Source organism: Agelaius phoeniceus, chromosome 12 (genome assembly GCF_051311805.1).
Source record: "Agelaius phoeniceus isolate bAgePho1 chromosome 12, bAgePho1.hap1, whole genome shotgun sequence".
Classification (NCBI taxonomy): Eukaryota; Metazoa; Chordata; class Aves; order Passeriformes; family Icteridae; genus Agelaius; species Agelaius phoeniceus.
The window spans coordinates 14,499,762-14,524,461 of NC_135276.1; the positions used below are offsets into that span (position 1 = coordinate 14,499,762).

At 52.9% G+C, this 24,700-nt stretch overlaps 2 protein-coding genes across 8 annotated transcripts in view; one reads left to right on the forward strand and one right to left on the reverse strand.

Moving 5' to 3' along the window:
- PDPR (pyruvate dehydrogenase phosphatase regulatory subunit) overlaps positions 1–10,415 on the forward strand; it is a 28,015-nt gene extending 17,600 nt beyond the window's left edge. For all 3 annotated transcript variants that reach the window (XM_054640518.2, XM_077184923.1, XM_054640520.2), the window contains 5 exons: positions 418–530; positions 879–973; positions 1,596–1,685; positions 1,969–2,151; positions 3,039–10,415. In XM_054640518.2, the coding sequence (XP_054496493.2) occupies positions 418–530; positions 879–973; positions 1,596–1,685; positions 1,969–2,151; positions 3,039–3,443 (886 nt within the window). In that variant the 3' untranslated portion in view covers positions 3,444–10,415. The remainder of the gene's footprint in view (positions 1–417; positions 531–878; positions 974–1,595; positions 1,686–1,968; positions 2,152–3,038) is intronic.
- Positions 10,416–11,009: 594 nt separating this feature from the next.
- Positions 11,010–24,622, reverse strand: ST3GAL2 (ST3 beta-galactoside alpha-2,3-sialyltransferase 2). Of its 5 annotated transcripts, none has more exons than XM_077185028.1 (8): positions 24,468–24,622; positions 15,752–16,021; positions 15,238–15,663; positions 14,931–15,124; positions 14,520–14,699; positions 14,294–14,339; positions 14,015–14,134; positions 11,010–13,753 (listed from the first exon to the last, which is right to left on the reverse strand). In XM_077185028.1, exons 3-8 carry the CDS (start codon positions 15,568–15,570, stop codon positions 13,580–13,582), a joined length of 1,047 nt encoding a protein of 348 aa, XP_077041143.1. In that variant the 5' UTR covers positions 15,571–15,663; positions 15,752–16,021; positions 24,468–24,622; the 3' UTR covers positions 11,010–13,579. The 5 variants fall into 5 exon arrangements, with proteins under 5 accessions (XP_077041143.1, XP_077041142.1, XP_077041141.1 ...); XM_077185027.1 differs by having other exon boundaries at positions 24,481–24,620; XM_077185026.1 differs by lacking the exon at positions 24,468–24,622 and adding an exon at positions 24,291–24,393.
- Positions 24,623–24,700: the final 78 nt, after the last annotated feature.

Genomic DNA, 24,700 nt, shown 5'->3' on the forward strand with positions numbered 1-24,700 from the left:
CCATTGTGTGTGAAAAGACTTCTGCTAAAACAAGAAATTGCTGTGTGAACCATCTCTACTCTGACTGTCAGAGTAAAGAGAATCACTGGTGGTGAAAAGCTGCAAGTCCATTCTGCAAATCAGTTGTGACCTTTGAGATGGTCTGTCAACTTCCTGCAAAATTCCCTGTGTTCCACATCTAGTCACTTCTTGTCGCCAGGCCACTGGTAATGCTTGAAGTGGGGGATTTCTTTTCATGACAGATGTAATGGCATTGATCCAGAGACTTGAGCTGTGGTTTTCACAAACCAGCTTGTTTTGATCTTCTGTTAGCTTGGAAACTGCTGAATGGCTCGAGTAGTTGATGAATGAAGAATGAGCTGATTCACTTTGTGGTTGTTCTTTCATTGTTTCTTGGGTTTGATTTGTCTGTTCCAGCTTCTTCATGATTTCCCCTACTGACCAACAAGTTCATTGCTGGGCCTGGCTGAAGAACCGCCTGCCTGATGACAGCAACCTGGTCCTAGAGGATGTGACCTGGAAGTACACAGGTAGGAAATCACTAAAAGCAGACCTCCTCGGACAGCTCAAAATCACAAATGGTGTCTCCTGCTGCATGCCAGTTAATTGTTTAAAGTGCCTGGAGTTGCGATTTAGTCTCCTTTCCAAACATTTAGATGAAAACAGCAGTTCAGAGACTCTTTTCTGGCAAGCTATGAGCTAGAAGACTGCATTCTTTTACTGTGGGCTGTCAGGAGAGAATTTAATGACTTTCTCCTCTGTTCTTAAATGTAAACACACCTATTGGTTCAATAAGACTTCAGAATTGGAGCAGCACGTTAGACACTAGGCAAGACTTCTCCAGTTTCATCCTAATGCTGTTTTGTTCCCCTCTTTAGCTCTCAATCTGATTGGCCCCCGTGCTGTGGATGTCTTGTCAGAGTTGTCCTATGCCCCAATGACTGCAGAACACTTTCCCTCTCTCTTTTGCAAGGTGAGTGACTGTGCTTTTGTTCTCACTCTGCTAGGTTTTTCAAAGCATGGGTGGAAGGACAGGAAAAATGTTTTGGATAATTGGAGGAGAATTAAGATTTACAGGAAGGTTTACTGCAGTTATTGAGCTAGGTTGGTAAAGAACTCTCTTGGCTCACTTGTCTTTGGATTGTGTTTTCTAAATATATAGGCGAATATGCATTTGTTTTCAGTATTCCTCTCACTGTAGACTTGTCACCATTTGATATCTTGACGTGTTTCATATAATCAATTATGAAGCTGTCAGAGGGGCAGCTGGGAGCAGGGACTCTGACATCATTGTCTCCTATCAGCCTGTTAAAAGGCTGAGCAGATAGTTGCTATTCAACTTCTGTCTTGTATCTAGAATACAACCTGTGTCCTGACCTAGTTCCAGGGCTTATTGCCAGGTGTCAAGAAATGACTTACAACTTTGGATAACGTGACATCACTATTTGAATTGGAAATTTAAATTTGTTGCAAGTATGTGCAGGTGGCGAAGGGGAGAGAGGGCTGGGCAGTGTGGATGTGCTATGCATTGTGCTCCTTCTGGATCTCTGTGCTGTGTTCCAGTTTGGATGATTTCACCCCCTCTGATTCTGCAGGAGATGAGCGTGGGCTATGCTAATGGCATCCGTGTCATGAGTATCACTCACACAGGAGAACCTGGCTTCGTGCTTTATATCCCCATAGAGGTAAGAGTGCACTGCAGCCTGAGCTAATTAAAGCAGTTGCTTGCATGCATAAATCGGAAACATTTTCCAAGTTGACTCCAGGTGATGAGATGTCTGATTTGCACCACAGGAAAGCTGCCTGCAGGCACCAGGGGGAGTTTTTCTGCTTAATATTGCATTCCAGTGGAGCAGAGCTCTCGTGCTTCAGTGACTGATGGGGGGGATGGCAGGGGACAGTGACTGGTGGTGCCAGGTGCTGCTGCTCTCTCCTGATGCCAGCGTGTGTTTCACCCTTCCATTGCAGTACGCCCTGCACGTCTACAACGAGGTGATGAACATGGGGCAGAAGTACGGCATTCGGAACGCCGGTTACTACGCGCTCCGCAGCCTGCGCATTGAGAAGTTCTTTGCCTTCTGGGGCCAGGATCTGGATGCTTTTACTACTCCTATGGAGTGTGGACGCGAGTTCCAGGTCAAGCTGGATAAGGTACACCACCTTCTGCACGGGGTTTGGTGGGAGAGCAGAACTGGACTGAAAGGCTGCCAGCCAAGCAGATGGATGTGTTTGTATGGAGCTGTGTGCAGTAGCTGTAACATATATTCTTGTACTTCAGCAGGCTGCTAGAAATACAAAAATGCTCTGTTTTCCTCCTTCCCGGGCAGCATTCCCAGTGACCTGTGCCTGATGCTGCTTATGTGTGCAGTGCCCAATGTGGCAGAGGTGCTCTGTACCTTGCAGATGCTCAGAATTCTTGCTTCTCTAAACTGTTTTCCCAATCTGATGAAGCAAAAGCCAGCCTGTGCACCTGGTGTCATTTAATGATGTTAAATATGAGACTAGGCACCAATAACAGGTGTTCTCTATTTTTAATAAAACAGGGGAGTTTGTAGAACAGTGTAGAGTTATATCATGCTTTTGTGGTAGCAGGTGCTGTTTCTATCACTGTCTTGTTTTCCTTCTTCCATCTTTGCATGAGCCAAAATAAATGTTTGTATTGATTCAAGACAAGAATGTAATGATTAAGGATACAAATTTCATATTAGTTACAGTTTCCCTCTGGTTTATAAAGAAGGGTAGACTTCTAGAACAAGAAAAATGGCAAAAACTGTAATGGAGACATGATTTTCACTAGAGTGAAAATTAGAATTTTTTTTTTCTAAAGATCAGCTACACAAACATTTCTGTGTGTTTTAACATCTGGAGCAACAAACATGACAGAAAAGCTATCTGAGCTGAGCTTCTTGTGATGGAGGCAACCCATTTTGATAGGGCATAAATTGCCCTTGTCGGCAACCTGTTCTGCTGCAGCTCAGCAGCTGCCACACTTCGTGTCCCTCACATCAGCTGATGCTCCCTTTTCCTTTTCCCCACAGGGAATGGAGTTTCTTGGCCAGGACGTGCTGCTGGAACAGAAGCAGAACGGGGTGTACAAGCGCTTTACCATGTTCATTCTCGAGGACCATGACACGGATATGGACCTCTGGCCCTGGTGGGGGGAGCCCATTTTCCGCAACGGCCGCTACGTGGGCAAGACCACCAGCAGTGCCTACAGCTACACCCTGGAGCGCCACGTCTGCCTCGGCTTCGTGCACCACTTCGACGAGCAGACGGGAGAGGAGCTGGTGGTGACCACTGACTTCATCAACCAGGGAGAGTACGAGATCGACATTGCCGGGCAGCGCTTCCAGGCCAAAGCCAAGCTCTACCCCTTCAGCTCCCTCTTTGCGCAGCGGCGCCGCAAGGATGACGTGGAACTCAGTGGCTACCAGAGGGAGTAGTGCTGTGTACACTAGACCTGCCCTTTGTCCCAAGCTGGAGTCTTCTCCCACCATCTTCCAGCCCTTTCTCCTCACCTCATATATTTCTTTCTTTTCCTTTCTTGTCTTGCAACTTTTAAACTTTTTCCAGTGTGTTACATTTTGTATATTTTAAAACTTTAATTTTCAAGCTTTCCCACCCCTGTCTGTCTTCCTCCTTCAACCCTTGCCAGGCTCCCCCATGCCCCAGTGGATGAAGCACAGTGCTGAACATGCAGGGATGCCTGTGTAGGAGTGAACCCCACCAAAGGCCCTGGCCTTCTAGTGATGGGAAGGGTTGGGGTGAATCCCTGAAGACTGCACCCTTCCTCTCTTCTCTCCAGCATAAGGCATGGGACAGCAGGTCTTTGCTGCCTGTGGTTCAGGTGATGGCTGACCTCACCCTGCTCTCCACATACCATGTGTTAGAGGGGTTGGTGTGTCGATGCGCACGGCAATAGAACGATCAGCTACCTCACTGGCATGAGACAAAGCATTGTGTGAGCACAGCCTAGAGCCTAGAGACAGGTTTTGGTGTTGTCCAGCCTGTCACTACCCTCCTTTGTCCACCACTTTGGTTTTTCCCTAGCAGGGAGTAGATTTAACATCAGAGTATTGATATGACAGTAGCGTTGGTAAGTGCATTGTTGGTGGGATTGAATTTTTTGTGTGGGGTCACTGAAAGTAAATGGCCTTCTATAAATATAGTCAAAGATCAAAATGTGCATTTCACTTCTATAAAGGAATGTTGTTTTTTCTTTTTTATTAGCAAGAATACAGATTTCTAACAAGGATAGATGTTAGTGTTTAATGTTAAATAGCAGTGTTGAAATGCTGCTTCTGTTTAAGCTGCACAATATACAGTCTCTTTGGGGATTGTCTTTCACTTTGTTTATGTGACTTGGTCAAACTCATCTGGCAAGGTTCATGGAGAACTTGTGTTGGTTTGGGGAACTTGAGCAGCAGGAGGGGATATTATCTTGCAGTTTTAGCTGCCTGTGGTTATTTTGAAATTGTAGGAAAAGACAGAGCATTTGTCTCACCTGTGGTGTGAGAAATACTGGGTTTTCTGTTGGTGGTGAGAAAAGGTCTCAGCAGCTCCTGCTGGACTCAAGAATTTGTCTTCTGTTTTCCTCCTCAAATCTGTTGCACTTCTTTGTCTCTCAGTAGTACCTCATCTGAAGGGGTTGAATAAGGGAGCGAAGGGAGCATGGCAGTGGGATTATAAAGTGCTTTTCTTCAGCACTGCTCTTTGCATCTGGCTTCTCATGCAGATACTCCAGATGGTGCAGCTGGAAATTCACCCCTTCTTCAGGTGTCAAAATGTGCCAGTTCAATCACTGATGGTAAATGGTAAAGAAATGGGGCAATGCTGAATTGCCTTGTGCACATTTGCATCATCTTATTCATATTTTGAGCACAATCAAAAACCAAGACGCTTTTCATTTACTTGAAAAAGATCTGTTAAATGTTTTCCCTGCCTCAGATACCACATACTTCTCATGGTCTTTCTTCTTCAGCATCTGTTTTGGACTTCAAACACAACCTTGCACTGTTGTCTGCCCCGTTTAAGCTATGGTGAACACTTCCTCTATGGTCTAGAACCACTTTTGGACACTTTATTTTCCAGTTAATGGTGAGCATCAGTAGTGTAAATATGAACCCAGAAGCTCCCCTGGTTCTTGTTTTAAGTTTGCTTTCTGCTGCTTTAGTTGCTTTAAGCTGTGCCTTCAGTTGGGTCTGTGGCTGTCAGTTCAGGAAACTGTAAGGGAATTTAGGATTTGAGCATATGGTATAGTAGGTTGAATGTAGATATCACTTCTCTGAGCATGCATCCTTTGTCTGGGGTGAGTTTGACTGAAATGTGTGGCTTCTTCCAGGATTTCAAGCCTAGTTCTGAATCAACATGCAGAATTCTCCAGTTTCTGAAAAGGATTAACCACACTGGGGCAGCTTTTTGAGATCTGGCAGCTCAGAGTACTCTCTGCAGCTGCTGTAGGCGAGATTCCGCCTGCTTGTCATTTCTGCCAAATTCCCCTATTATTGCTCTCTGAACTGAAATTTTGCCTGGTATGTTAGAATTAATCACTTAAATGAAAGGTTCATAAAGCATCTAATAGCAGTTTAAACTCTATAATTACCTGCATATCTTTTCTGCTTAGAGAGATACCATGATCCCATTGTTCCCATGCTGGACGTGTGTACCAGGAAGGACCTTGGTCCTTCTCTGTTGGTTTTATGGGACACTGCTTTGCCTTCTTTATCCATGGAAACAGGCATTCAACCAAAGAAAGAGTTTTGTATGTGATATTTAGGATGTGGAGTAGCCCTTCTGTTTAGGGTTCTTAGAGCTTCTTAGAGCAGCCCTTCTGCTTAGGGTTTATTGACCATCTGTTGTGGGTGAGAAAGGCATGATACTCCTTCAGGAGAAGGCAAAGTATAGGGCCAAGGTGTGCTGAAGTTTGTATTGAAACTGCTGAAGAGAGATTTTAGCTTGAGCTGTTCAGTTCTCTGCAGAGTTAGAATTAGTTAAGACCAAAGTGGAAAGCTAGGAGCATGCTGTCCTTTACCAACCACTCATTCCAGCTGCATTATATTCTTCCTGTGATTATTTTTTTCTTTTCCCTAATTTAATGGTGCCTGCTAGTTCCTCAGGCAACTTTTCATACACAGATGTCTCTTCTCCAGCAGTTCTGACAGTAAAATTGTGTTTTATGAGCTACTTTTGTCATTATGTCTGCTAAGGTTTATTTTATGTCTGGAAGGTTTATTTTATGTCTAGATCTATTGACTTTTCCATACCAAAAATAGAGAGTGGAAATAGTTTTCCACCATGATGGTAGATATAGCAACACTTAGTGTAACACTGTGTTTGCTGTTCGAGACTTGGGTGGTTTGGTAATTGTCAGTCTTACAGCTCATTAACGCCTACTCCCACCTTCCCTGCTATGAATTCTCTTCTTGTTTTATATCAGAACCTGAGAGGTCTTTAACTGCTGCTCAGGCTTAGTCGATTTAATTTCTGGTGGAGGTATTTTAAACTTACAGTGTAAAGAATAGTTTGCCTTTACCAACTTGAACACCCGTCAAGAGGACAATTGGATCACGTTTTAAAATAGTGATACTGAGTTGGAGGAAGATCCTTCTAGTGTAGTGTTTTCATCTTGAGGTATTAAGCAGTGATGTAAGACTCTAATCCCTTTATCTGATGATTAAAGTAGAGTGCCTAAAAAAAGAACAACTAAATCTGTTGAAGAGTTACTACCTTTAATATAGCTTCAAATTAGAAAATTAAAAATCAGATATTTGAAACTGCTGTAGCATAGTCTTTACATCTAAGATGGTAAATAACAGGGACTGCAAAACTCTACATTCTGATTCTCATCATTAAAACTGCCTTAAAATGCTTTTTGCTAAAAAAGGTGGTTTGTTCTCATTCTGCACAGTAAGACTATGAACCTTGGATTGGGAAACACAAAAATAGCATCTCTCTCTGTGGCAGTAGAAGGGGAAATGGCCTCATTCTGTGCTGAAGCAGCAGCTGCAGGTCTGCTCTCTGCACCTCGTGTGTATCAGTCACAGGGTGGTTACCAGTTCTCTGAGTCTTGCTGTCCAGAATGGGAGCAGCCCTGTAGATTCCTTTCATAGAGGCATCTTTGCAGGGAAGGGAGCCAGGGAATCCATCTAAATGTGCATCCATGGGAGGGCTGGCTTGCCCAAGTGCCATCAGGGGAACTTAGGGAAGACATAGTGATTCCTTCCATTAAATGATTTTTACAGAGATATTATATTGTCTTAACCTTGCTGTGCCCCTTCCTAAGTTATCCTGTTTTGTTAGACCTTGAGTGAGTAATGCAAGGCTTGAGTAAAACTGTTACTAGAAAAGCAGGAGTATATGGTTCATATTTAACAATCTGAGGGTAAAATTAATGGTCTATTTCTAGAATTATGTTTTCTGTTTCAGGAGGATGTGTTACAGTAATTTTCACACCTGTCTTTGCCAGATTTAGTTTCTATTTGTTTTCTCCAGTATCTAGATTTGATAGAACTTGCTGAACAGTTTCCTATTTTGTAGCAAAGAAAGGAGGTTGTGTAAAACTTCCACTGCATCTCCACATCTTGGTGTAGGCTTGGATTCCTCCTTTCTACTGTTGCATTTGAGTTGCCATTGATCATGTTACTTTTCCTGTAACACCTCCAAACTCTGCTGCTGTAGAATTTCTCATGCACAAGGTTCTTCTCTTCTTTCTACCTGATGCTTTGTCATCGGAGCCAGGTTGGCCCTAGACCTGTGTCTCTGCATCAACTTAACTTATTCAGCTTTTAGATGGTGCTGATACCAACATCAGAACTCCAGGCAGGTTTGTGGCTGCTGTAAATCCCATCATATAACCCTCCCTTTCCCTGTGCCAGGATTTTCTCACTGTCCTTAACATTTCTTTAGTCTCCTCCTCAGGTGGCTGAGTGCATTATTCCTTTTGCCATCAGAGAGTGAGGCATGGCAAAATAAAAATTGGTGGAGGGATGATGGAGTGGCTGAGCTGAGGTGGAAGGAGAGGTGCAGTGAAGGTTTGATCCTTTGCTCATTATTCAACTCCTTAAGCCCAGCCTTGGAGAGATGATCAGCTTCGATTCCCAGCTCAGGGAGAATCTTCCTCTGCAGCCTTGGTGCTGGACAGGTGAGAGCCCTGGCTCCAGGCAGAGTTGGGACAGCATTAGCACTTGTTTCCCAGAACACATTTGTCCCCCCTCATTGGGATAAAGGAAATGGTTCCACACAGGAGAAGTGGGGACTGTGTGCACTTGATTGCCTGGAGCAATTTTGTCTCCCTGGCACGTTCTTGTAGCTGTAAAGGTACAGCACTGACATCACCAACCTCATCCTTCCAGCACATTTGAACAGAATGGTAACATTTTGGGAAGAGATCTGTAAAAATGAGGTAGTTCCCATGTCAGGGGAATGGGGAGTTGCTTGCAAAGGGCAGAAGTCACTTTTATTTAAAATACAGCTCTTGGCTGCTGATAATGGTGAGCAAAATGTTCACAACCTTCACATTTGTCTTCCCAAACAAGTTTATTATAATACTGGATCAGAATAATTTCTGCCTATTTCGGGAGGTTTTCCTGTTTTAAACTTAGTTTTCTTTAATTGATTGTTTGGATTTCTATTAAAAAAAAAAGGCAGTCATGGAACAAAACTCAAGAAAGGTGGGTGTTGGTGTCATCTGACGACTTCAAGCTGTCACTAAAAAGCATTTGAAAATTTTCTTTGCACTTTAAACTTTCCTTAAGTATTATGGCTGTAGCAGTATGCTTATAGCCCTTGGCATGAGTAGTCCTTGCATTTGAGAGAGGAAAAAAGAATGAATATTTATAAATGCCTTAAAGCCTTAGGTGAGGTGTTTGGGCACTTGCTGTGCCTGCCATTTGATTTCCTTCCTGGAAAGCTGTGTGCTGTGCACCCAGAGATGGGAATTTTGAGCAAGCACTGGAGGATGGTGGAAGCTGCTATTGCAGTATGAGACTGGAATTTGTATGGAGCTGGGAGCCCTTGTGCCTGTCCAGCTGCTGGGCTGGCACCTTCCTGTTTGTTCCCCCCCCTCAAAATGGATTTATTTACTTTTTCCTTCTGGTGTAATGGGTTTTCTTCTTTCCCTAAAGAAGCCTGGGCTGGTGTAGAGTACTCCGTGGGTGTCCCGTTGCATTAAAGGAAGCAAAATTCTCTGCCTGAAGCTTCCCTGCTGTACCAGCTGACATTTGCAGGCAGGAGTCAGGAGAAGCGGGAGGGGAGGGATCTGCTACTGCCTGTGGTGTTTGCTGAGATGGCTCTGAGACTTCTCATCTCCCATTTGTCTCAAAGCTGGGCTGGATTACTGATGTCAGGCTGGCTTCTGGATTACAGCACAAGCCAGAGCTGCTTTGCAGGTGTGGCACGCTGGGCTGATGTTCTGTTAGAGATTCCACCTGCTTGGAATAAGGAATCTCAACAAAGAGGAGCAGTATGTTATAATGAGGAAAGTGTTCACATTAATATTTACTGATTTGTTAATACTGGTAACAGTTGATCTTCCCACACAGATCCTTGACACCTGCTACAAGCAGAGCAGATACTTGGGAGTTGTCAGCCATCCCAGCTAGGACCTGATCCATTTTGTGTGCTTTGGAGGAAAAACTGTGCTGTTGCCTTTCACCATGGCACCACTAAGGTTTTTCCATGCTAAAATTCCCTCCTTTTCCCGTAGTGGGATAGATCTCACTTCTTCCAGTATAACCAGAGGCAGATTAGTATCTCTGAATCCTTGACAGGTTCTCCTGCATCTCCTGGTCAGGCTTGCAGCAGGACACTCATCAAACCCCCCCTTCATGCTTTTGTCTCCTGAGATCAGATTTTAAAAGGGCTGGGAAGATTTCTGATGCATGCTGCTGCCAGAATTTTAAGAACAACTGAAGTTTGAGCCTGTGAAAACACTCTTCTAGTGCCTTATGTTTGTGAATGCTGTGTAATGGATGTAGCTGAGGTGGGACAGACAAGGAGCAGTCAGCAGCATGGTTCCCCATCCACTACGGCCGTTTCCCTCTGCGCTTGCAGGGCCTTGGCAAGCAGGTGCCAGCAGCTGTCTCCAGCAGCACAGGGAGGCTCTTTAATCCCTTTGCAGTGGGGGGTCAGAGAAGGCTCATGCCAGGTACTCTTCCTTCAATGGAATAGTGGTCTCACCTCTGCTGAGGTTGGATTTGGAGGGATTCAGGAGAGACAGAGCTGCTCTGATTGCCAGACCCCATGGCAGAGGACATGGACAGTTGTTCCCAAGCGCACAAGTCAGGGTGAGTTTGCTGCTCTCCACTGCGGCCATGTTGTCATGTATGCTGTATTTATATCATGCTTGATTTCATTTCATATTTTGGTTGGCTTAAATGTTGCTAGGTTTGTATATTAATAAAGAGGCATTTTAACTACCTCTGAATTTTGCTGTTAGTTATACAAGACCCTTGTGTGTCAGAATCCAAATGCCCCTGGTTGTGTGGGTGGGATCCTGCAGGGACACTAGGCTTGTTGAATGGTCCAGCCCTGGGAGCAGGAGTGAGTTCTGGGCCTGCTGCATCACCCTGGGGAAGTCCTTTCCCTGCCTCTGCCTGTATTCACATTCAAAATTATGTCCTTCAAGTCATTCCCTCTGCTCTGGTGGGGCTCAGGGACACGGGCTGCATGGGACCAGAGCCTCTGTTTTAGGGTCCAGGGTGCTTGGGACATAGATGTGGGTGAGCAGTGGCATCACCAACTGCTGGGCTCAGGTTGGAGGGGTTGTGCTGGGGCTCTGCTGCTGGGCACCCAGGCTAGCACAGGGCCAAGTCCTTCTCCTGCCCCAGTGAGGGGATGGTAACCACAGCTGGGGGCTGGTGCCTGGCCCAGGAGAGGAGGGGAGAGCAGAGCATCTTCATGGCCCAGCAACCCTCTCATTCCCTTTACCCCCTCTCCTGACCCCACTGATACCCAGGTTTGGGTGCAGGCAAAGGCACAGTAGACAGAGCTATTAGAAGAAAACCACTAAGTAGATTTGATGCATGATTTTTATTGACTTTAAAAAAAACCAGTTGGTTTAAGACAGTTGTGTGCAGAAGTACCCATGTACACAGAGGCTACAGGCCAAGCTGCCTGCCTTGCTCCTAGCCCTAGCTCAGAGCACTGGTCTCTCCCTCTCCCAGTGGGGCAGGAGGTGCTCAGATCAGGTCCTGTATGATGCAGACAACCTCTGCCAGGTGTGCCAGCCCGGGCACCTCCTCCCTGCCTCCCCCTGCCCGTAGCCTGTGCCTACAGCTCCTCTATGTACCGTACAGTGGTGCGCCGGCCGTGCAGCACGCGCCTGCCTGCGGCCGCCCTGCCAGGGAGACACGAGTGGTCGCCAGTCCTAGTGGGACAGCTTAAATAAAAAATAATAATATAATAATAATTAAAACAACAGAGAAAAGGGGAGCAGGGGAAGGAAGTTAGCAAAAAAAATACTGTCAGGGCAGCCAGGAGCCGCAAGCGCGCCTGACGCTGGATGCCGGCGCTGTGCTGCTGGAGGGTTTGGTACCTGGGTTTGGTACCCAGCATTGCCGCTCACCCTGTGATTGTCAGGCCTGGCCCTGCTCAGCTGCAACAGGAGCTGGTCCAGCCTCATCACACTGGATTTGGCCTTCCTAGCCACCAGCCTGGTGGCCTGGATGTGTCCCTCTCTCCCAGCAGCGCTGCCCAGCTAAGATCCAGCGCGGTGCGAGGAAGGAAGTGGGTACAACTGCCAGGTACATCGGCCACGTCCCTGCCGCCAGCATGGGCACAGCCAGGCGTCACCGATGGGAGATGGTCAAGGCACTCATTGTTGCTCGTGGTTTTGTGGTTTTCAATTTTCTTCCCCGTAAAAAAAGCCACGAAACAAAAAAATCAGCAAAAGCCACCCAGGAAGGTGGAGGGCAGGGCTTGCAGCAGCCTGTGTGCTGTGGCTTGGGGCTGCCTGCACCAGGGCGGCTCCACTTCTACAGACCAAAACCCACCACAAAACTCAAGAGTTTAAATCCCTGTGAACAGAAAAGCTGAATTTCCCCAGCCCGGGGGCTGCTGACTTGCCTGCTCCAGGTGACCAACCCACACCTTCATGTTTCACAACTGAAAAGAAACCTCAAAAAAATAAAAGAAAACCCTGAAAAACAACCAAAGCAAAATGGAGAAACAGGTAAGAGGCAGCTACAGAAAAGCCAGATACAAAAGGGTAAAAAATCTCCAAGCCCAAAAACCCCTACAGTGATTGTTCCTCAAATTAACTATTGCAACCAGCAAGGCAGCATGGGCAGAGCTTCCCCAGATGGGCACTGCCCCACAGCCCCTGCTCCACTCTCAGCACTGGCTGTGTAGGCAGAGGGTCCCTCTCTGGGGGACTTTTTCCATGGTTGCCTTTTTCTTGAGCTTTTCAGCATCTCCTAAAAAAAAAAAAACCACCTGATTGAGCTAAAGAAAGTGGTTTTAATGACACCTCTGGGGAGGCAGTTTCCTTCAGCATCTCCCCATCCTATGTCATAGGCTGCCTGTCCAGCCCAGGAAGCCCTGGGGACCCTGAGAGCCCCGGCTGTACCAGACTGGTGTAAACCAAGCGCCACCCTGGCAAAAGGAGCAAAGACTTTGGGATTTCAGCTTCTCACCAGAACTGTTTAGAGCAACACAAAAGCAAAAGCGCAGTTCACTCACTCACTAATCTCTGATCTGTTTCTTCCCAGCCTGAAAGCAAAGGAAATCCTGTCTCCTTGACCCTGCTGCATCCCACAACCCCTTGAGCATCCTGCAACTGCTCGCAGTGCTCAGCAAGAGTGACCAGGCTGCTGCTCATGTAGGTTTCTTAGCTGCCTCCTGTACAGTCATTCCTGAAATCTGTCCTACCCTTCCCCAGTCCTCAGGTAGAGAGCAGGGATGCTGCACCCCAAAGTTGAGATTCCTTTTCATCTCTCTGCACAGCTATGCCAGCAGTTGCCAGCCTGCAGCAGAGTATCAGCAATGGTTGGCTTCCCAAAGCTTCTGGCTCCCCACCATGGATCCGTGTGCTGGGCCCTGCCTCCGTGCCAGGAGCCTCCCCTGGAGAAACGACGGCATCGGGTGCCCCAGGAGGGGTAAAAGAAAAATACAAAAATAAAGGAAAAAAGAAGCAGCTGGTTCCACTGGTGAGGCTGCGCAGCCGCCACAGCTCCCTCAGCCCCCTTGGCCTGGACGCGATGCTCGAGGGGCTCCCCAAAGTCGCGCGGCTCCGGGGCGGGGGCGTTGTCTTCTTTTAAAAAGAGCAGCATTTGGTTTGACTGTAGAGAGATGCAAGGCGGCCACCCCTGCCACCTGGTCAGTCGCTGATTGTGTTTATAAATCCTTTCTCAGCTGGGTTTCTTAATAATAATAATAATAATTAAAAAAAAGCAAAAAGTCTCCTTTAGCTCTGAACCTGATTGGCTGCTGGAGGCACCAAATGCCACCACGGTGGCTCTGTCAGCAATGCGGAACTGCGCCGCTCATACGTGCTCCTTGCCTGAGGCCACCAGGGAGTCCCTCACCCTCTGCCCCCGCAGGCAGCAGGACCTGCTGGAGCAGGAAGCCAGAGACTCAGCCCTCAGTTTCCCCGGTAAACCTCGATCTTGCTGGTTTTGGCCAGCATGTCGATGATGTGTGCCTCGAAGTCAGCGTCGTGCACCCCTGTCTTCCGGAACTCCCCGGCGTAGCGGTTGTTCTCCCAGTAGTGGTGCCAGTTCCCCCGGCTGTCAGCACCGAACCCAAAGACGTTCACCTGCCATAGCAAGGGAGGGAGTGAGCCAGAACCCCTCACCACGCTGGGACACGCTTGTCTCAGCAACCCCTGCGCTGCTGGGGTGATTTCCAAAGATGCCCATCCTCCTGCACAGCCTTCCCGCCCCTCGTGGTGTCAGGCAACCATAGTGACTGCTGCAGTTTGACCCGAAGAATCCACCTCCTTCCTTAACCCTGCAAGGTTCAGGACCTCAGCAAACTCCCTTCCTGCCAGCCAGGAGCTGAAGGAGACATCACCCACCTCATCGCAGACATGGAGGGCAAAGAAGAGCACCAGCATGCCAGTGGAGGGGTAGCGCCCATGGTGTTCCGTCCAGCGGTCGTGGATGTACTTGAAGAAGGCAGGATTGTAAATCTGCACCTGGGAGCATAGACCAGGGTGAGCACAGTAGCCCCAGCCATGCTCCCTTTGGCACCAGGACCCCGTGAAGGAGCACTGGGAACCCTGGGGAGTGATGACCTGACAGAGGCCATGGCCATACAGGTGCTCCTGGCAGTGACAGGGATGAGCCCCACGTACCTTTTCTTTGTCCACACGCAGAAAAGGCTTCACAGGTGCGTACGTGCTGGGAAAAGAGCGGAGAGGCAGGTGAGTTCTTGGGGGTCCCATGCCCCCAACTCCAGCTTGAGTTGCCAAGGGGGCTCTTGGAGGGAGGAACAAATGAATCCCCATTACTCCCAGGGGAGCTGTCCTTGAGCTAGGTGAGCCACCAGCCTGGTGCTGCCAGTGCCCACTGGGTACTTACAACCTGATCTGGCCAGTGGAGAGGGCACTGGCGATCCAGAGCAGGTCCAGGGTTTTGAAGGGCACGAGCACAAAGCTGACATTGGCGGGCAGGTTCTTGGCACTCTCGGGATACATGAAGTGGTGTGTGGTCCGACCACCCACATCACCCTCAAAGCCCACCGTGGGGGCCTGGTTCATCCTGGGGAGAGAGCAGGGAGGATGACACCATTGTCCCAATGCCCCCTGCCTTGCAGATGACACGGGTGATCCCCATGAGAATGCTGAATGCTGCCAAGCAGCAATTTCCCGCCCAGGGGAGAGGGCAAGGCTGGACTCACTCCCCCTCATCCCAGCACCCAGTGGCAGCATCATCCCATGTCCCTGGCAGCACCAGGAGGGCAGGGCCCTGGCAGTGCTCTCTGGTCCTCACCGCATCACGAAGTCGTGCCCATCGATTTCGGGGCCGTAGCCGGAGCCACGCAGGTTGCCGGAGTTGCCAACCACGGCGCAGCGGCGGCAGCGGCGTGGGTCACGGGAGCGGTACGGATCCTCGCCCGGCACGATCTGGAAGAGCTTGCTCAGGACCTCGTGGGTGTTGTGGGACTTGAACTGGGGCTGCAGCATCTGCAAGGAAGGAAGGAGGGCAGGGGGCAATCACCCAGCGCCCCCTCCTTGGTGGAGGAGAAATCTGTGCCCCCCGTGCCAGAGCACACCGTGGCACTCGTCCCTGCGCTCACCATCCACCACCTCTGGACATCGGGCGGTAGGTCCATGTTCTCCTTGGTCCACACTGGGGACACGGTGCCGTCATAGCGCCCATCAAACCAGTCGGTGGCTCCGGGCTCCTCGGCCGGGCAGCGGCGGCAGGAGCAGCCCCGAGGGTACGGCCCCCCTTTGCTGAGCCGCTGCATCCCGGCATAGCCGGGCACCAGCTTCACCCGGTGGATGCCGCCCAGCCCGCCGGGATCCAGGTAGGCGATGCTGTGGTGGGAGTAGGTGAAGAGGAGGGACATGACGAAGACGAGCAAGAAGGCGGTCGAGAGGAAGCAGAAGCGCAACGAGCACTTCATGGTCGTCGGGTGGCTGAGCCGGGGACGGCGCCCGCTCCGGCATAGGGCGCGGGCATAGGGCGCAGGAGGGCGTCAGCCGGCCAGCGGGGCTCCCTGCAGGAACGAGCGCTGTAACTCCCTGCGGCGGCGGTGTGGGGAGGGGGATGTAGAGCCTCCCAGGACCCCCGCACCGGCCTCCTACCTGCTGGGCTGCAGCTTTCCATCCGCGTTGTCCGGCCGCGGCGAGGGCCCCCGGTGGCTCCGCGTGCCAGGCAGGGAGCATCTGCTGCGGGCTCCGGCACAGCTCGGCGCGCCGGCCTCAGCCGCGGCACCGCGCCCCGGCGGCTCCTCCAGGTCCCGGCCCCGGCTGGCGCTCGGCTGCGACGGTGCTCATCATCCCCGGGGTTTAGCTGATCCGCTGGCACGCTGCCCTCAGCCGCTGGCTCGGGAACGCGGCCACCACCACACCGGCCTGGAGCGGGAAGAAGGGGACGGCGCGTCAAGGGGTGGCGATATAGACAGCAGAGAGGGGCTGCGCCGAGCAGGCGGAGGGTGCTGGCGGCTGAATACTTTATTCCCCCCTGAAAGCCCCAAAATGCCTCCCAGCCCGTCCCAGGCACGGGGCTGCAGGGTACGAGCCATACCCGAAGGGGACAAGCAGGCGCAGGGAGCTGAGATGCCGCCGGCATCGCTATCCGCGCCTGGGGAACTCGCAGCAGCTCCCGGACTGTGCCCTCCCTGTCTCTGCCAGACAAAGGCTCAGCCATGAACTCGCGTCCGGAGCCGAACAAGCGGCCCCTTTCTGTGGACTAAATTCTCCTTCTCTATCACGCCATAAGCAGCCCCTCCAAAACCCTCCTCGCCGGCTGCCGCCGTCGCCGAGGCAGCCGGGAAGCAGCCGGGAAGCAGCCGGGAAGCAGCCGCTCCGCAGCCTGACGGGCACCCCGGGCACGGACGCTGGCACTGTCCCCCCCGAGCGGCAGCGTCCCTTGGGGAAGGTCACTCGCTCGCTCGTGATCCTGGCGGGTAAAAATAGCCAGGGCAGAGGTGCTGGCGCCTGCGCCCGGGGAGGGGCGGAAGGAGCGGCCAAGCCCCCCGAGCAAGGGGTGGGCAGAGCCAGACAGCGCTCCTCGGCCAAGTCAAAGAAAAAAAGAAAAAAAGGCTGAAAATCCCCTTTTAACCCAGTCGCTGAGCTGGAGAAGGGTCCAGAATCCCAAGGGTTTGGAGACACAACCTCCCCTCCAGGCCTTTTTGGGGAGGGCGTGACCCCGCCCCGAGGCAAAACCCTGCAAAGGCATCACCTCCACGGCTCAGCCCTGGCCCCAATTAAGCCAGTGCCGAGGCCGGCAGCAGTAATTAGGAGCTGGCAGGCACCACGATGCTTCTTCCCTAGGAAAAAGCATGTCCTGGAAAACGCTGGCTTGCTTTCCAGGAATAGACTGCTAAGCCCCCAAAAACCTCCTTGATGGGATGGGAAGAGAACATGGACCCCAAAGGCTCCGCCAGCCCATTGCACTGCCTGGCACGGACACCTCCTGTACAAACCATTAACCCCCTGTCAAATATTTGTTCAAGTGGGGACAGTCTTTAAGGGAAAGAGCCAAAACCAGAAGGCACATCCCGGTTCAGGTGTTTTCCTGGGCTCTGGCAGGGAATTTTAACACGCCAACACGGCACACGCATGGCCAGCAGTGACTGCAATCAGTTCCTTGGGCTGCTGCCAGCAGAGAAAGCAGGGTGCTTGTTAAACAGAGGGTTTTTGCATTTAGGGAGTTTGGGATAAAGCCAGTAAAAAGCTATAACATCCCCCGCTCCCCCCTCCCCCCCAGATGCAAAATGCTGAAAAGATTTGTAGATAAAAGGCAATTTTGGCACTTTCTTCAGCTATAATATGGCAGGGCTACCAAACAGGATGGGCTGATCCCCCTCCCCTGCTCCCGCTGCTTACCATCCCACGGGGCTTTTTAAAGGCTAAAGGAAATGAGCTATCACGTGCTTGTGTTATTTTTGTTCCTGGTGAAAGGGGGAAAATCCCTTTCCGGCTCCCCAGCCCAGCCTGGTCCTGCCTGATGCATCCCAGCCCTGAGACCATCTGGAGCACAGTTTGTACGGCCCCCATCCTGGGGCCTCCTGGAGCTGCCCCCGACCACAAAGGGGGAGGAAAACCCCCCTCCAGCCCAGCTCATGTGCGGGAAAAGAAGCCTTAAATCCCAGCGGCTGGTTTGAGTCATCATTTTCCTAGCAGGAGCTGGCAGCTATTTCCATCTGCACTGGTCCTTACAGCCCCCAGTAGGGACAGGGCACCCACACATACAAACACACACCAGCAATATCCATGCCTTCCCTGCCCAATCCTAATCCAACCCTCCTCCACAAACAAAACCTCACTTGCAGGAGCTTTTTGCACCAGATTTGGATGTTTCCTTCTTTAACTAATAAGGGATTTCAGGATTTCTTCTGTGGTGAGCATGCTTGGCAACTCATCAATGCCACTAAATACCCTTCCATTCCCAGATTCATCCCCAGGATCCTAAATTGCCTCCTGAGGACCATGTACTCATCAAACACAAGTTTCTTTTTGATTGCAGGAGATAATGAAGCGAGGCTATTAAAAGGTCCTGGCAAATTGCTCTGCTGCTTTTACAGGTGGGTGGTTTTTTCCAATCATATAATCTTTCATTTCAGGATGAATGTTGGAGCGATGTGACCGACAGCCCCAGGGCCTGGAGGATGCCTGCCCCTTCCCTGTCAGACAGAACACCATTGATACATCCCCACTTGGCATCTTTAGGTCTCATTGGCTTTGTTTGATCATTTCTAAGATATCCTGGGGTTGTTGGCATGAATTTCCATGCCAGTAAATGGCAGGGTGGGCAAAGGAGGGAGCCATCATTGGGAGATGGGATGTCACAGTGTTTGGGGCAGGGAGAGAAGGGGAGTGGAGGAGCAGTGGCAGCACTGTCTGCACTGGCTGCTGCTCTTTCCAGGGATGAATGGTCTGAAAATTCTCCCAGGAGTCTTTGGGAAATGCCACACTGTGTGACATGGGGCTACTCATCCCATGGTCCCTGTGCAGAGACATCACTTCTGCCACCACCAAACCACTGACTGGGTGTTAGAGCAGTGCATGGCTCTTGCAGGTGGAGGAGGGGGAAGCACACAGGGCCCCCTTGGACTGGACTGACATCTCTGCCATGGGTGGAAAACCTGAGAATTAGGGTTGGGTTTTTTTGGCAGGGAAGGAGCAGATCTGAGTTGAGTCTTCTCCACCTCCTTCAATGCCAGACACAAACAGCGAGTGTGACCTGTCCTTGTTTCAGGCACGACTTCAGTGAGCAGAATTACTACAAAAAGTCATAAAACCATTCCAATTTCTTTCTGCCCATGGCCCAAGCAGTGCCAGAGGTTGCAGCCCCCGGGCAGAGTGTGAGGAGCTGTTTGCCCCCGTGGGGCTGTCAGCTCGCATTAGCGGGAACAGCGCGCGGGATGCGCCGGGGGCGGCGCGGGCAGGGACCACAGCCTGTCCCTCTGCATCACTGGGCTTCCACAGCCACAGCAAGGCTTGGCAAGAAAAGTGCAGTTAATTAAGGAGGTGCTTTCCTGCTTCACCCATCTAGAGGGATTATATTTTCTCCTTGAGTTTTTTCCTCCCTGGAAGCTGGATGGGAGAGGGAGCAGGGAGCAGACACAGTGCTGGCACAAGGACATTTCTCCCTGCCATGGGGTGATGCCATGAAGAACTGATGGCTGGCAGTAGACAAACACCAGGTATTAAGAGAAGAAGCCAATTTCATGCATTAAGCCATCACCACATCCCAACAGCAAGGAGGACCTGGTAAGTAATTCTTCATCCTTTTAATTAATCATACTCCTATCAGCCAGCTCAATCAGCTAATGGAGGCAAGTTAATTGGGTTTCCCATGTTTTAAACCCAACTCGCACCCCTGGCTGCCAATGGCAGCAATTCCAGCCTCTCCTTGTGTCTGGCCTCCAGAGGGGCTATTTCAGGCTCATCCCTCAGCGCTGGGATAGGGCCAGGAAAAAGCATGGAGGCCAAATCTCTGGCACAGAGCTGGGATGGAGCCAGCCATGCTGAGGCCATTTCCTATGGGATTTAGGGACACAGGGGAGTGCTAGAAATGGGAAAACAGAATTGAATGCTCCCACCCTTGCTGGTAGATGGGCCTGCAGGGACTGGTCCAGCAGTATCTCAAACCCCTTGGCTCAACCACAGTGTGACTCTCAGGGAACTGCAGCAGCCTGAGCACCCTGTGCTGCTCGATGGGGCAATGCTGGGTGGGCACTCTCCCCCAGAACTCACACTGGCAGAAGCAGCCAAGGCAGATGCCCGTCCCTGCAGCTCACACTCCCATTGGGACTACCCAGCCTGTGTGGCTGATGTCCCTGAGCATTCTCCAGTGCCATTTCCCCCACCCTCTGCCAGCCATTCCAGGTCTCCCCAGGGGGAACAAGGGACCCTGCACTCCAGGGGTGTTGATAAGCCCAAGGCCATGCTCACAGCACAGCCTTGTCATGCTCAGCTCCCTGTGCCAGGAGCAGCAGCTCCCTCCTTGAGGCAGGACAGGCAGGGAAGGGAGTGGAAATCTCCCCTGTGATCCTGAATGCCTGTGGAACTGAGAGGCAGAGACAGTCCAGCTGCTCTGTCCACCTCAAGCACCCACCCCAAAACCCCCAGTTTGCACCAACTCAAGTACCAGCAGCTCAGGTACCACACAGCTGGGTACCACTGAGCCCCAGGTCAAGCACCACCACACAAGGTGCCACCAAGCTGAGTCCCACCGAGCAGCCAGGTTTGGCCAACTAGCCCAGCAGAACAGAGGAGGCAGAGTCTGGGGCTTGCCACTGCCTGCTCCTCTCTCCCATCTTTGCCCCAGCTCCCTGTGCAAAGCCATCTGCTCCCATGGGGAGCCAGCTCCCCACTGCTGGCCACATTTCTGTCTCACCCTCCCACAGCTGCAGCCTGGGGTCAGCAGGGTCTGCCTGCTCCCCCTTCCTGCCTGCTACAGCAGGGCTGCACCCCACAGACACCCCTGAACCAGTCTCCCTGCAGCCTCAGCTGCCTGTGAAGATGAGGCCACACCACAGGCAGCCACCACATCCCCTAGGAGGGGCAGGGCCCCTGCTCTCCTGTCACCACCAGCATCCGGAGCTGCCAGCAGCACCCTGAGCCTTGCCTCGCTGGGAAGGAACCACTTCCCCTCTACACTGCTGCTGTTTTTACCAGCCTGGACCCATGAGGTTCATGCCTGATGCCTCACCAGGAAAATATGTGCAGGAGTGCAGGACAGGCAGATGCTGCAGCAGGAAGCTGTGGCCCTGTGCCCGGGGAAGGCGAGCTGGGACACGGGGCCCCTGCACCTTCCTGCCTTCCTCCCTGGATCTCACCTGTGCCGAGGATCAGAGGTGGTGGAAAACCAAAGGTTCTCCTCTGGCTTTTGAGGGCTGGTTGATGGGTGCTGTACCCACAGACGCCATCTCTCCCTGGGGAACGACCCAAGCTGAGAGCTGCAACCTCAGCACATGCTGCGGGTGGCCATAAAACCACCCTGGTTTGCTCTGCCTGCAGGCAGCACTGAGAGGACATTGAACTCGTTAGGGAAACTGCACCTATGAGATTTCATCACAAGGAAGTTATGAAAGGCTCCCCAGGCCAGAGGGCATCAATCCCAGCACAGCCCAGTTACAGCCAAGAACTCCCATTAAATGTAAAATTAGAGCAGTTCCACTGGCGAGAGCCCCTGACTTCTCTCCAGTAGCTGGGGCTCTGCTCAGACACCTGGGGAGAAGGGGGAGCATTTGCAGCTTCCTAATTAGCCCAATTACTGCTGCAGATCAAAAGTCCTTTGCTGGGGACACAGTTGCTCCCGGAGCAAAGTGACTGCAGCTTGTTCTGGTTTCCCAAGAGCAACTGTTGAGGGTGTTATTGTAGAGCTCAAACACTGAATTATCCATCCCATAAGGAAAAAACTCTATACATCACACACACATACACATATATAAATTTTTGTACGCATTCACCACTCATCCATGTGCAGTTTCGGGGGTGTCTTTGGGAACTTTGCCTTGGAGCTGGGACCCAAATCACCTGTACTTTCCAAAAAAAGCTTTTGGAAGATGCCAGTGGCAAAGAGCGACATGAAGGCAAGAGATACCCCGGAGCCCAGTGCAGAGCCCAGCAGGGCAGGGAGAGGAGGTTCCCAGCCTCTCCCATCACAACCCAGCCCATCGGGGTCAGGCGGGCTCTGATAAATCCTGGCTCATGAAGAAGCACTGAAGCCGGCCAAGCCACTGGAGAGCAATTAGCAGCTTGCAATCGTGCAAAAATGAAATGCAACGGGAAGAGATTAAAGCCATCGAGCTGCCGGGACCTCGGCGTGCCAAAGCGGGCGGCATCCAGCGTGCCGAGAGCCCGCAGCAAAACCACCGAGCCCTCGGTGCCATCGGAGCCTTTCCCCAAAAAGCGGCACTTTGGAGCTTGTTTGGGCACGAAAATCCGAGCGTTCCCGCAGCCTGCGGCAGCCGGGGCTCTCCCTGCCCGCTCTCCCCGCCTGCCTCCGGCGCCGGCGAGGCGTGGGCGGCGAGCGGAGCGCGCCCCGCCGTTCCCAAGAACCGCCATGAGCTCCTCGCAGGAGAGGGGAGCGCTTTGGACAGGCAGATGCCGCACACAACCGGCAGCGGGGCCGCTGTCGCTGCCAGATGGGGACAGACGGACGGACAGACAGACAGACGGGCAGACGGACAGACAGACGGGCGCGCGCGCTCGGGGGGGGTGCGGCGGGCAAGGCACCCCCCAGCCCACCCCTCCCCGCTGAGGCCGCGACTTGTGCTTCTGACAGAAGGGGAAGAAAAGGAAAGAAAGGGGAAAGCAAACCCAAAGCGCTGAGGAACTTCCCCTTGGCGCTCACCGCCTTGGCCACGGTGCGGCCGGGGCGGCTGCTCAGGGAGAGCCTTTCCTAGCAAAAAGGAGAGCCTTCTCCTAGGCAAAACTGCCTTCAGCAGCTCAGAGCCCACGCGTCTTCCTGGAGGGAGGCTCAGCAAGTTTTGGGGTTTGCTGTGATTTGGTTTACCCCAGCCACGTTTTGTGATTGTTGGCAGCAGGCGGGGACGTGGCCCTTCCTCCAGCCTGAGCCTGCACGCTGCCCAAGTGCCATCCTGCCCCCAATATTTTCCTGATGGTATGAGAAGCCCTCACTCTAGGGAATTATTTGGGAGCTTTGGAATAAGTGCTCTGACTCTGCAGCTGGAGCCTGAGCAAGCCTTGCCTTCCCCCCGCGCCAGCAGCACTGAAGCCCCCGGAATATGTGGAGACCCCTTGAATCGCCAGGCCCTGAAATACGGGCTCCGGTGTCAATCCCCCTCTGGCAGCCGTGCTTCAGCCAGGGAAACACCCTGAAACAATGGGACAGGCACACCGATGAGATCTCACACCAGTGCCCGCCTCAGTGGCCCCACACACACAAAGAAGCAGGCAAAGGACATCCCCTGCTCGGTGACACAGTTTTCTACCCTGTCCCCAGGGACGCTCAGGCTGTTTGTGAAATCCTGGCTGCCACTACCCATGCAATGGATGCCGTGTGTCACGCAGCCATGTGTCACACCGCTGCTGAGGGACCGTGCACACTGGCACTGGTGGGGACTGGGGCCACTCGCAGCCAGTCCTCCCACCCTGGTCCCCCGGCTCTGCCCTCAAGATCCCAGGGCACACGCCTGGAGAGGAGCAGCTCCATCAGTCCCGACAGCCCTGCTAGGGCCAGCATCCTCCCCGGGGCGAGCACATCCTGCCCGGGCAGCACCCTGGGGCTGCTCCCGAGCTGCACACCGCGGCTGGGGCCAGCACCCCCTCCCTGGCACCGCACCGCAGGGCCCGGGCCAGCATTTCGGACCGGCGAAACCTGCTGGGTCCGAACCCAATGCAACCCGGCTGGATGTTCCCGGCAGCCAGCACCCAGCACCGGGAGCAGCACCCAGAACCTGCACCCCGGATAGGGGACAGCACATCCTCCCAGGGCTGTTCAGCACCCCCTGCACCCCGGGGGATACTCCCCGCTCCGAGACCTGCACCCAGCCCCGCGACCAGCAACCGGGACCACCACAGCGGGGATGAACCCGACGCATCCCGTGTGGGTGCTGCCCGAGGCCAGCTCCCAGCACCGGCACCAGCCCGCAGCAGCGGGGCAGCTCCCGGGTGGGCTCCCCGCCGCCGCCCGCTACCCCCGCCGCCTCCCCGGGACCGGCATCCCGAGCCGAGCCGGGCCGTGCCCGCATCCCCCGCCCGGGGCCCGCTCTCCGCCGCGGTACCTGGCTCAGCTCCGGCATGGCCCCGCCGCCGGGCTCACCCGGGCCCCGCTGCCACCGCCCTCCGTGCCGTGCGGAGCCGTGCCGCGCCGTGCCGCGCGGGGCGGGGGGGAAGGGGGGGACGGACGGGCCCGGCAGGCTGGGAGATGTAGTCCTGGGCCGCCCGGCGGGGCTTGTGGGACTTGTAGGAGGCGAGCGGGGCCGCCTGCGCCCACTCTCCCACCGGCATCTCAGGAATCCACCCCGGTGCCCAGGCCGGGACTCACCCCGGCACATCGGCATCCTCCAGCCCGGTGCCCAGCACCGGAACCCCCGGTACTCAGCCACCAGGATTCACCCCGGTACCCACCCGGCGCATCGCCAGCCCCCTGAACACCCCCAGTACCCAATGCGATACCCAACTCGGTACCCAACCCGGTACCCACCCGGCGCACCGGCATCTCCAGACATCGGCACCCCGGTACCCATCCCCGTTATCCATCCCGGTATCCACCCGGCGCGCCGGCATCTGCCGCTACCCACCCCGGGACACACCCAGTGCATCGACACCGCCCAGTACCCATCGCGTACCGATCGCACCCCAGCACCCACCAGGCACCCACTCTGACAACCCACCGGGAACCGACACCCGCGCCCACCGCCCAGGCACCCCTTCTATCTGCAGAGAACCCTGCGAGGAGCCGGACTCGTGACAGGGGTGACGCAGGGCACTTAGGGGTACGCACTGCCGCCGAAACCCATTTTAGGGCAGAAAACGTCAAACCCCCATTCCCCCTTGGCAAGCCCCCCGAGATGGGGGAAACGGGGAAGCAGCACAGGGGTGGCCGTGCCTTTA

Excerpts from the sequence above, each read along its gene's own strand:
- ST3GAL2 (XM_077185028.1), bottom strand. The coding sequence starts at position 15,570 with ATGAAGTGCTCGTTGCGCTTCTGCTTCCTCTCGACCGCCTTCTTGCTC. Across the intron at positions 15,125-15,237 it reads ATGTCCAGAGGTGGTGGATG|ATGCTGCAGCCCCAGTTCAA; the intron begins GTGAGCGCAGGG and ends CCTTCCTTGCAG. Across the intron at positions 14,135-14,293 it reads TGCGTGTGGACAAAGAAAAG|GTGCAGATTTACAATCCTGC; the intron begins GTACGTGGGGCT and ends CTATGCTCCCAG.